The 12,802-nt window shown below is 47.1% G+C and overlaps 1 protein-coding gene across 1 annotated transcript in view; it reads left to right on the top strand.

The window, feature by feature from the left end:
• The window catches only part of LOC114851105 (NACHT, LRR and PYD domains-containing protein 12-like), a 166,759-nt gene extending 162,321 nt beyond the window's left edge, over positions 1-4,438 (top strand). Inside the window, exon 15 of the mRNA XM_055507079.1 lies at positions 4,168-4,438. Coding sequence (XP_055363054.1) covers positions 4,168-4,177 — 10 coding nt within the window. The 3' untranslated portion in view covers positions 4,178-4,438. The remainder of the gene's footprint in view (positions 1-4,167) is intronic.
• The last annotated feature ends 8,364 nt before the right edge of the window (positions 4,439-12,802 follow it).

Below are 12,802 nucleotides of genomic sequence, written 5' to 3'. Positions count from 1 at the left end.
CTTCTATACTTGATCTGGTTAATATAAACGTGACACATAACCATGTCAAGATCAGTAAAACTAATAGGAGAGATACAGCAAGATCTATAACGTGTAGCTGGTGTTTAAAACAATAAAACCTGTCCAGTCTTGCCAGAGAGACTATATTATCTCTCATACAGAGATATATATGTGACCAAGTGTATTGTCTTTCAGCATTATGGCGACTCCTCCAAACATCTGCCAGCTCATAAGTTTCTCCAACTCGTTTTAAAACACGCTTCAATGCAGAATGAGGTTCAATGTGGTTACGATCCAGCAGGTCATGTTCTGTACAGTTAAAATCACCGCCTAAAAACAGGAGGTCATCAGAATTAAAAAGATTTAAAACAGTGTTAACTTCACCGAGAAACAAAATTCTCTCTGTCCCAACAGTAGGAGCAAATACATTAATCAATGTAACTGTGCGGTGCTCAAACACTGCCTGCACTGCCAATAGTCTGCCCGGAATGACTTTAAAAACAGTGAAGACAAGATCTGGAGAACAGGATGCCCACCCTCCACTACTGCTTCTGCCATGGTTCAGTGTCACCTCCTGTCCCATTCTCTGTGCCAGTCCACTTCATTGCTGCTGTCACTGTGCGTCTCCTGTATAAACATAACATCAATGTGATTTAATTTCATAAGCTCAAAAGCAGCCATTCTTTTCTTAGAATCCCTGACCCCATTCAGGTTCAAGGTGCTAATTTTAAATTTAATCATGAGAAAGGAGAAATCAAAGACAACAAAAATAAAACACATTAGCAGAATGGCAAAAAGTGTGCGGTTATAAAACACTACCATCATCATCATTTTGAAGTTCTTGACTCACTTTGTTCACCAGTTTTTTTAATCTATAAACCTCTTGGTCAGTGTGACCTCCTTTTCCTCTGCTTCTCAACTGCCCACAAACTGATTTTATAAAACTTTATCTGGGAAATGATTTTCAATTTTCACCCCCTTCATATTGTTAGTCTGCAGCAGAAACAGCTTGACTCTATCAACACTGTGGGCCTTGGGCCTCTGTGCCTGAGATCTGCAGTCAGACATGTTAGTGTCTGTGCATAAAGAGACGCTAACATCAGACTCTGGAGGGAACTGTTGACTGTCCAGTTTCCTCCCTTTGCCTTTTTCACAGACCCCAACGGGTCTCGGAGCTGTCTACATTAGCTTTGCTTCTCCTCTTTATACAGAGTTCTTTTCCACCTTCTGCCATCTCTACGATCTGTGCATCTGCAGCATGTTTCCATCCAAGTCATAATCACACATCTCCTTCTCATGGTCAGTTTGCTTTTCCGTGTTGTTTAATGACTCCACGTGGGCCTCTTCAGCCTGCTGGTTGTCTGCCCCAACCAGTGTCATGTCCACTTTCTACTGGAGTTTCTCCACCACCAGCCTCATCCTGGGAGTGAGTGCGAGCGCAGTTTGCGGCATCGGCAGCGTGAGGGGAAATATTGTTAGTTTAGATGATCCTCGCGGTGCTACGATATCTTAGTGGTTCCAAATTAAAACTGCCCATCTGAGCGGAAATGAAACAATTTGTTTTCAGTTTCTCTCTCTTTACTCTGACGAAGTACGTACTGTAGGGTCCTTTGGTTTATTGGTCATTTGGTGTAGTGACTGTCTGTGGCAGGCGTCGGCCCCCAGGTCGTCACAGTATAAACAATATGCTGTCATTTACGGCACCTGCACATATGAGGCTTTTCATGGCACGTCCACAGGTGCTGGTTACATAATTAGATCAAAAGCAATTTATTTCACTAATTCCATTCAAAAAGTGAAACTTGTATATTGTATTCATTCATTACACACAGACTGATACATTTAAAATGTTTAAATTGTGATGATAATAACTGACTAATAAAAATGTCACGAACGCACGGATGAGGACCCAAATGCACAGCGCACACAGCTTGACGGTGGTAAAAGGATGGTTTATTCCAGGTTACGGGGTCAGATCAGGCAGAGTCATACGCGAGAGATTATGCGGGTTTAAACGAGGTCAGGCAGAGACAGCGTCAGGGACAGGCAAGGTTCATACACGAGAGGCAGGTTTACGATACCAAGTCGTCAGGCGGTGAATCGTGGTCAGGCAGGCGGACAAGGTCGGTAACAAGCAGAGCAGAAGACCAGGGCAGACAAGACAGGGACTAGGCAGGCTCGGAATCAGCGGTCAAAAACAGGGTACACGATACACGGCAGGACTGGATCAACGAACTGGGAAATGGTGATAACACGCAACAATCTGGCAGGTAACAGGTGTGAGAGGTGGAGCTTAAATACGGAGCAGACTGATAGCAGATGAGGTGCAGGTGTGGATAATGAAGACCAACAGCTGTGACATCGGGTAAACAGGAAGTAAAGCAGGAACAGAAACAGAAACCGGGAGTGCTACCAAAATAAAACCGGAAATGAAAACTGAAACCAAAACATGACATGGATGACAACCTGAGTCCTTACAAGATAAAAGCAGAGCGGAACCGGATCGTCACAGAAAACACCAAATTCAGTTTCAGAAATTTTGAATATTAATATCAATACAAAGAATTCTTAGAAATCTTGGCCAACTGAAAAGTGTGAACATGAAAAGTATGAGCATGTACAGCACTCAGTACTTAGTTGGGGCTCCTTCTGCCTGCATTATTGTAATAATGCAGCATAGGTTGAATCAGTCTGTGGCACTGCTCAGGTGTTATGAGCCCAGGCTGCTCTGATAGTGGAATCCCGGCTCAGTGAGAGCTGTAGCTTCATCGCTCGGAGCAGGGGCTGTCTTTCTTTCACGCCACTACGTCTCCTCTCCTGTCCCCAGGGTTCCGTCAAGCCCCGCCGGTTCGGAACCGACGGGGTGAGTTTGTAACAGTCTTCATGGTAAAGTCTGTTTTCGTCTTCTGTGGTTTTGTCCGATCATTGTTTAGTTTTAGTTGGTTTCCATCAATTTGACTCCATTAAATGTTTCCTCAGTATAAAATGTTTTATCCATTCATTCCAATGTGACAATGTCATTCCGTCAATAAAACAATTTCTGTATGTTTCGGACTCATGAGGATCTTTAGTAGAAGCTCAGATAAATGTGTCAGTACAACATGAGTGAGTCCAGATGGAACCAGTGGTGGAGCTGCAGAGTTGAAGACGTGAAGTCACGACGTCTGAGCTGAAGCAGCAGCGTGTTGTCATTAATGTTAATGAGTCTTTGTTACTGTTTTAACCTGCATCCTGTTGGTTCTGATGTTTGGACCTTCTAGGTTCTAGACTTCTACTTTCTGAAGCGTATTCAGCTCCAAACACACAATGAAACACTGAATGGTTTCAACTGACTCTGTTTTCTACCGTTTCATCTTTGATTCTTTATTCAGATTGAGTTGCTGCAGTTTGTCAGAGATCAGCTGTGATTCTCTGGTCTCAGCTCTGAAGTCCAACCCGTCACATCTGACACAACTGGACCTGAGCTTCAACAAGCACGAGTGAAGGCTCTCTGTGACCTGGAGCAGAGTCCAGACTGTGGACTGCAGACTCTGAGGTCAGTAGAGGTTGGAGTCAGTCTGTGCTGCTTTCAGCAGTATTGGACTAAACTCAGTTAGTGTCACAGCAGAGATCCAGTGTTTCCTGTAAAGCTCCAGTCACTCATCAAAGTGTCGTAGCATCAACACTAACTACTGATCAGGTTCATGTGTGTCACAGCTCTGAGATCAGTCTGGCTGATAGAACCATGGTTCCATGTAGTAACCATGTGGTGCTGGTCCAGAGCAGAACCTCTGCTGAAGTCCAGTCATCACATCTGTGTCTGTGTCCTTCTGTCATTATTTTGCTCCAAAGCTTCTCATGTTTCTGTGTCAGCTGATGTTTCAAAGCAGAGGAGATGTTGGTCACCACACAGCGACTCTGTCTGTGATGGACCAACAGGAAGTCGTCTCTAAAGCCATGACTCAGCAGTTTGTTTCATTGTGGACTGGAGGGAAATGTGCAGAGTCAGCAGACTTGATGCTTCAGTCCAAGACGTTAAGATGAGCTAAAAGGAAGCTTAACAGCTGCTCCACTTCTGCTGTGAACACGACTGAAGTCCTGCTGCTCTTTGTCCTGGATGTGACAGATGATGAAGGGAGTCTCTGTAGACACTCACTGATCTGCTCTCTGCTCTCATTCTCTCTGCAGCTGGAGATGATCCAGATGTAGAAGCAGCAGCAGTGTGTGTGTGGAGGTTCTGACTGGTCCATGTTACTGGGAGCAGAGCTTCATCCACAACTGACTGACAGAGGTACCAGAACCAATGGAGACGAGTCTCAGTGTGAACTGATCTGAGACCAGCTGCTCTGTGTCCAGTCCACCAGGATCATGGGGGAAATGAAGTGTGTGGTGCAGTAGTTAGACATCGGGGACAGTGTTGACTGCAATTATTCTTGTTAAAGAAAACCTGATGTATTTTCATGTAATGTGTATAATTTACCAACTTGCTTGTATTTTTGTATAAACAGTGTTTTCACACAATAATGCTCTAGTGTTGTAATATGAAGTAGACGTTTTGGACCTGTGTTAATGCTCATTTTCTTCACCAATAACAGTTTGATGTTGTACAGAAAAGCTCATGGACAAGAAAACAAAGACCCAGAAGTCATTGAATAACTTTAGAAATTGACCAGAATGAATGAGAAGCTGCTGGTTTCGTTGAAGTGATGGTGACTCTTTATTACGAACACGACACAAAAGACGAGTTAAACGTGTGATCTGATTAGGATTCAAGATTCAAAAAAAGTTTTAATTCAAAGTTAATTTGACTGCTGCTGCAGGATGTACATGTTATATATGTTTAATGCTTTCCGACTTTTAGTTTGAGCGACTGTGGGAAAGAAGGCCATTAATTAAGACTTATTTAGTTTATTTCACAGTGAAATAAACAAGTGTTTCATAATGTTTTTATAGTTGATGCTGGTTAAACTCCATCATGGCTCCAAAGACAAAAGGCAGAGGTTTTACATTTAATTCTTTATTGAAATCAGAGCGTAGCAGTTCAGGAGCAGACTCACTTCCTCTTTTAACTCATGTAACTACAAAACGAGCGACGTTCAAACTGCATCAGGTTGTTTCTTATACAACTACATTTACTTAAATCATGTACAGACAAGACATTAACACAACATTTACACGGCATCGTCATGGACAGATAACATGCTTCTTCCTGCTTCAAACTTCTGCCTTCACTAAGAGCAACCAGTGCAGCGGTCAGAAGTCGATCGCCAGTTAACGTGGTCACGAGTTAATACGGAACATGAAAATATTGTGACATTAAACTGGTCTGTGAAAATATTACACCAGTTTGTGGCGCAAAAAAGGTTGGAGACTCTTGATTTACAGTTTGTACAGTGTTTTGGCATACGTTTCTTTTTTGTGACATCATCATTTCAGACAGTTGTTTTCTACAGCATGTGATTGAGGTCTATGAGGTTGAATTGATTGAATGATAGTGGTTATGTGTTAAAGTTAGTTAGTTAAGACTGTTTTGATGATTCAGAATTGATGCTGTCTAGGTTTAACATTATAGGAAGTACAGAATAACCTGGAAGTTACATTTCAATAGTAAAAGACAAGCAAAAGGAATTGTTTAGCAAATTTCCTGGGGTCCTTGAATGCAGCTGACGAGGTTTCTGGAACATGAATGAGACAGAGAAATATCAGATGAGCCACAGAAGCCACTCTTCAACATGAACTCACACAGATGCTACTCATAGTGGAGCCAGTCAAAAATAAAAGTCAGAGGTCAAACACTGGACAAGACGGAGAAAGGTGGAGAGAAGTGTCCACATTCCAGAACACACACCTTCACAAAAAGCTCAATATCAGGGTCCTTGTCGTCCTCGGCCGCGGTGTCCGTCATGCTGAAGTAAAACAAGCTTTCTCTGTGTGTTTGTTTCCCCCAGTGTGTAAATGTGTTTGTCTGTGAGCCTGTTGTTCGTCTCAGTTTACAGCAGAATCCACTCCACTTTCCTTTGGTGAGGTCCGCTCGGTCCCACAGTGTCAGCTGAGGACGAGTGGAACCAGGCGGAGGGTGTGTGGTTCAGTGTGTACACGTGGTCTGAGCCGTGGGGCCTGACATGACAGCAAAAATAACCCCCAGGGGGAGAGAGTGGAGGAGGGACGGACACAAGCAGGTGACTGTGACTCACCAGGACTCACCGTGTCCTCCTCACACCGTCCAGGCTCATGGAGAACCACAGCACTGAGTTCTACACAGCTGGTTTCAGCGTCTCACCAGGATCAAGTGTGACTGGTGTTTCAGAGGAACGTTTCCTGACTGGACTCAGTGCAGGAACAGCAGCGATGCTGAGGGAACATGCTGCATTTCATTTGATTCTATGAAGAATAAAGAAAACCCAGAGATCATAAAATGGACAATTAACAGGCAGTGTAGTTTATTGTGTGTTGGTTCCATATACTATAAACACAGTAGTAACTAGTTCACTACATGCATTTTAAGCCACTGCTGAATAGTCCTTCAATAATTTCAGAGACATAGAAAATCTAAAATCTAACACAGAAAAAGCAGCTTCACTTTTCCTCATTTATTAGCCAGTAATTGATGACACTAGATTCTGTCATGGATTCTGAGATGGCGGAGCCACAGTACAGGAGGCAGTCAGGTAAGTTTGAGGGTTTAATCACAGTCTCACAGTCAGGATACAGGCGAGGTTCGGTACATGGTTCACGGGTCAGCGACGGCACAAAAGGAGCAGGCAGGAGAGTAGTCACAAAGCAGGCAGGCTACAGAGTAATCGTATATATATGTCATAGTTATTTCCTGTTTTATTTTGTAATACTTCCTGTTTCTCAGTTCAGCTCCCGGTTCATTCAGCACACCTGTTAACAGTTAATTAATCAGCACCAGTATATAACCTCCACCTCTCACAGACTCCAGTTGCCAGATTGTTTGGTTCCGTACTTCTTTCCAGCATTTAGTATCTTGTCTCCCGTGTATTGATCCTGACTCCCTTGACTACCGTATTCTGCCTGAACCTTGTTTGCTACCTTTGCCTGGAGAAGAACCTTGCTTGAACATCTGACCGTGAGTTTGCCTAGCCCTTGTCTGTACCGTCACCGAGATCCTCTGTGTACCGAACCCTGCCTGTCTACTGGATCTGAGATTGCCTGCTCCCGTTCTGTGCATAAATACCGTGCTTTCTGTGTATGACCTGGACCGTCTGACTCTGCTAATAGAAATAAAGCCTGTCTTTATTCTCAACCTGCCTTTGTGCTGTGCATGTGGGTCCGAACTGGCCCAAGTCTGACAGAACAATCTGGCCAGAAATGGACCCCGCCAGCGCAGAGAATCTCCGTGCGCAGCTCTTGGCCCAGGAGCAGCGGTTTACCGAACAGGAGGAGAAAACTAATGCAGCGCTCCAGAGGTTAGCCGAGTGTGCACTTCGGCAGGAGACCGCGGTAGCAGGACTGACAGAGGCGGTGAACCGTTTGACTCAAGGTCCAGCGGGAGAGATGAGACCGACTCAGAACGCTGCATCCGCGACAGCGACTCCCTTGGCCGTCGCCCCAGACTGGGCGCCCCGACACGGTTCTCGGGTGAGTCGGGAGACTGTGCCTTTTTCACTCAGTGTGAGATTCCTTTTGAACTGCATTCACCCGCTTTCCCCTTGGAGCGATCTCGAGTGGCATACGCCATATCGCACCTGACGGGAGACGCGGAAGCGTGGGCAACAGCGGAGTGGCAGAACGGCTCTCCTTGTGTGTCTACTTTCGCTACCTTCGCAGTAGCACTCAAGCAGAATTTTCAGGAAGTCACCCCGGGGCATGAGGTGGCTCAGCGCCTGGTGAACATTCGTCAAGATCGACCGCTAAGTACGCGATAGAATTCCAGACGCTGGCGGCAGAAGCCGGCTGGGACGCCACAGCGTTGGGTGACGTATTCATCCGCAGACTATCCCGGCGGGTTAAAGATTGTTTAGCGGCGAGGGATCTACCCAGCGACTTGAATGCGCTGATGGCTCTGGCCATTCAGATTGACCGCAGACTGGGGCATCTGGAGCATCACCACTTGGTAGCGCCTCCGCTCGCTCACTTCCAACGGTCACGTTAATCTCCAGGAACCGATCCGTCCAGCAAGCTGTGCTTATTGATTCGGGAGCCGATGCCAGTCTAATGGACGCAGGGCTAGTGGAACGACTGGGCATCGCTACGCTACCCTTGGCTTCCCCCGTGGAGACGGCGGCGCTAGACGGACGGCGGCTCTGGAGAGTCACTCACCACACGGAGCCGGTAATCATGACTTTTGCTGACGCACATACAGGGAAGATAACGTTCCTGGTTGTGGAATCCTGTTACCACCCGGTGGTGCTAGGACATACATGGCTGAGATTACATAACCCAACTCTAGATTGGCGCAGTGGGGAGGTGAATCGATGAGACACTGATTGCCAGAACACGTGCTTTCAGCCTTCAGTCTCTCAACAGGAGCCTATGGGTGCAGCAGCAACAGCCGGTGAGGGGATCGAGCAGGCCGATCTAACAGGAGTCCCTGAATGTTACCACGAGCTCAGCACAGTGTTTTGTAAGTCTCGAGCGACATCTCTACCCCCCCATAGGAAGCACGATTGTGCTATCAACCTGCACCCAGGGACCACGCCACCCAAAGGTAGATTGTATCAACTCTCACCCAAGGAGAATCGGGCCATGAGGGAATACTTGGATGCAGCGCTCGCGTCAGGAATAATCCGCCCTTCTTCCTCGCCTGCTGGGGCAGGATTTTTCTTTGTAGGGAAAAAGGACGGCTCATTGCGGCCCTGCATCGATTACCGGGGTCTCAATGATATCACCATTAGAGATTCATATCCTCTGCCTTTGAGCTGTTGGCAGGGGCCACCCACTTCACCAAGTTGGATCTCCGTAATGCGTACCACCTGGTACGCATCCGTGAGGGGGACGAGTGGAAGACGGCCTTCAACACCCCGAACGGTCACTATGAATACCTGGTCATGCCCTTCGGCCTCACCAACGCGCCAGCCATCTTCCAGGCGTTCGTAAATGAGGTATTGGGTCCGATGATCAACGACTTTGTCTTTGTATATCTTGACGACATCCTGATCTTTTCTCGCTCCGAGGAGGAGCATATAGCACACGTCCGCCTAGTGCTTAAGAAGCTGTTGGAGCACCGCCTGTTCGTGAAGGCGGAGAAGTGCGAGTTTCATGCCGACAGAGTTTCGTTTTTAGGGTTTCTTGTTTCTAAGGACAAGATCGAGATGGATCCGTCCAAGACCCAAGCGATCCAGGAGTGTCCGGTTCCGCAGAGTCGCAGGGAGGTGCAACATATCTTAGGATTCGCTAATTTTTACCGCAAGTTTATCAGACGGTTCAGTGGGATTGCGGCCCCGTTACATGTACTAACCTCTTGTAAGACTGCATTTCAGTGGACGGCGGAAGCAGAGGAAGCGTTTCAACGCTTGAAACGCAGTTTCACCACAGCACCGGTGCTGCGGATGCCCGACCCACAACGACAATCCAACTCGGGAGTAGGGGCAGTGCTGTCCCAGAGGGACCCGACTGACGGTAGGATCCACCCATGCGCGTTCATGTCTCGGAAATTGTCCACAGCAGAACGCAACTATGACATTGGAGATAGAGAGCTACTTGCAGTCAAGGTGGCTCTAGAAGAGTGGAGACACTGGTTGGAGGGGGCCGACCAACTCTTCTTAGTATATATAGACCATAAGAACCTCGAATACCTTAGGACAGCCAAAAGGCTGAACTCACGGCAGGCCCGGTGGGCTCTGTTTTTTAGTCGTTTCAATTTTCACCTTTCATACCGTCCCGGATCCAAGAATGTTAAACCGGATGTCTTGTCTCGCCTGCACAACGCGCAGCAGGAACCAGCGGAACCCGAGCCCATCCTGCCAGCTGGATGCCTGGTGGGAGCAGTTGCCTGGCCAGTGGAGCAACGAGTACCGGAGGCCACACGAGACCTTCCAGCTCCACGCGGCGTCCCGCCCAACCGACTGTTCGTGCCACCAGACCTCCGAGGGGAGGTGATCCAGTGGGCCCACGCGTCACTGGTGAGTGGGCATCCGGTGGCACCACGCACCACGTTTAGACTGGGAGAACGGTTCTGGTGGCCGACCATGAAAAGAGACGTACGGGAATACGTTGCGGCCTGTCCCACGTGTGCCATGGGCAAGGCTTCCCACCAGCGACCGGTGGGCCTGCTCCAACCCCTGCCGGTACCACATCGTCCATGGTCACACGTGGCACTTGACTTTGTGACCGGTCTACCACCCTCCCAGGGGAAGACGGTAGTCATGACGGTGGTAGACCGGTTCTCCAAGCTAGCCCACTTCATTCCTTTACCCAAGTTGCCATCGGCCAAAGCTACAGCCCAGGCTATGTTGGAACACGTCTTCCGGATCCATGGATTCCCGACCGACATCGTGTCGGACCGAGGGCCCCAATTCGTCTCACGATTCTGGCGGGAGTTTTGTAATCTCATCGGGGCAGAGGTTAGCTTGTCATCGGGGTACCACCCCAAGTCCAATGGCCAGGCCGAACGGGCCAACCAGCAGCTGGAGGTGGGACTGCGGCTCCTCGCCTCCAGGAACCCGGGTTCTTGTGGCAGCAAGTTGGTATGTAGAGTTTGCCCATAACACTCTGCCTTGTGCCTCGACCGGATTAACCCCTTTTCAGTGCGCTTATGGATTCCAGCCACCATTGTTTCCCGCTCTGGAGGAAGAGGTCCACGTTCCGTCAGGACACGCATTGGTCCGGCGCTGCCGCCGCACGTGGTTACGGGCACGGCGAACCATGCTGCAGGTACAGGATCGATACAAGAGGGCGGCGGACCGTAAGCGAACACCGGGTCCGATGTACAAGGTGGGTAACCAGGTCTGGTTGTCCACCAGGGACCTCCGACTACAGGCACAATCTCGTAAGCTAACCCTGAAATTCATTGGCCCATATACTATTTCTCATATCTTTAACCCCTATGAAGATCCATTCGACTTTCCACATCAGCCGTCTCAAGCCCTTCCGGTCATGTCCCATGATCCCTCATCACCAGCCTTACTTTTCCCACATATATTACATTACAGCCATTTAATAAACAGGTAAATCATTTCTGTGTACCGAACTCTGCCTGTCTACTGGATCTGAGATTGCCTGCTCCTGTTCTGTGCATCAATACCGTGCTCTCTGTGTATGACCTGGACCGTCTGACTCTGCTTATAGAAATAAAGCCTGTATTTATCCTCAACCTGCCTTTGTGCTGTGCATGTGGGTCCGACGCCTGCCCAAGTCTGACAATATAGGGCTATGGTACAGACAGAGATGATCCAAAAGGCTTCAATAACAAGGTAGCTAGACACACAAGGAACGGGGTACAGGGTACACAAGGAACATATACAGTACACAACGATTTGGCAACTAATCATGGTGAGTACTAAATACTATGACTGATTACTACGAATGGAGAATCACATGACAGGAAAGTAAAGCTAAAGTAAACATGACAGGAAAAAAACGGAAATGCATGAAAATGAAACAGGAAGTGGCAAAAAAAGTCCAGGTTATGACAGATACCAGTGTTATGCCACATATTAGACAACGTAGACTATACTAGACTATCGATGAACACAGAAACATGTGTGGCATAAACCACCTTTGTCCATTATGTACCATCACTGAGTCACAACATTCAGCTCAGTTCAACCTAACTTATATTTAGAAGCAGAGTAGCTCCCTCCAATACACACACACACACACACACACACACACACACACACACACACACACACACACACACACACACACACACACACACACACACACACACACACAGAGGCTGAAACAACTTAAAAATAAAGTTGTTTGTGAGTGTGCACCACATACTGTACATGTAGACGGTTCAAATAATAGGATATAAACTCTTAATAATATTATAATAAATAATCCATACTTGTTCATAAGTACCTGGGAAATTTTCTTGGACACATGACTGAGATTTATGAGGCCTGTGAATATGATAAAAACAAATTATCTCACGTCTAAGTTGGTCTGAGAAAGTTTTGATCTTCCTGGTGATTCTTGTGCAGCTTTAGCTCAGTAGTTGGAGCATTGACTTGGGAAGAAGAAGGTCCTAGGTTCAACCCCTACTTCTACTCCTCTTCCAGAGGAGAAGCTTAGCAGCATCACATGATGTGTTGTCAGAGTTTCATCAGGACTCACTTCTTACCTCCTCCTTACCTCAAACAGCTTCAGCTCTAGAACTGGAGTCAGGTCCTTGTGCACGTGGCGCCCTCTGCTGGCAGCAGGCAGCAGTGACACTACATGACCACAGACCTCAACTTCCCCACACACATGAATCCATCTTTCACCAGTACGTTTTCGTCTGTTCTCCACCCATGAGTCTGTGCTGGTTCTCCTGTTCCTCCTCCCACAGTCGGTACCTGCTACGTATGAGAGCATGTGTGGACCAGTGGAATCATTCTATTGATGCTTTCTAACCTGCTCAGTTATCAGTGGGATAATGGATGTATCCCTCGTGACACACCTCATCCTCAGCTCATCTGACTGCTGCTGATGGAAGGACTTGGCTTTGAAGTCAGTCCTGTTATGTTCCACGGTTAAGTGGAGGAACCAGTAACTTCACAGCTTTGTTTGTTCCTCTGTTCTGGGACAAACTTTGTCAAGTGTCAGGTTATTTTAGTATAGTATAGTTCAGATTCAGATTCATTGCAGCCACATTTTGTGCACTAATTTTTTTTACCAGTTACTTTTCCCACATATATTACATTACAGCCAT

Source organism: Betta splendens, chromosome 2 (assembly GCF_900634795.4).
Source record: "Betta splendens chromosome 2, fBetSpl5.4, whole genome shotgun sequence".
Classification (NCBI taxonomy): domain Eukaryota; kingdom Metazoa; phylum Chordata; class Actinopteri; order Anabantiformes; family Osphronemidae; genus Betta; species Betta splendens.
Note: the sequence above shows the minus strand (reverse complement) of the source record. Positions and strands in the feature narration are given on the sequence as shown.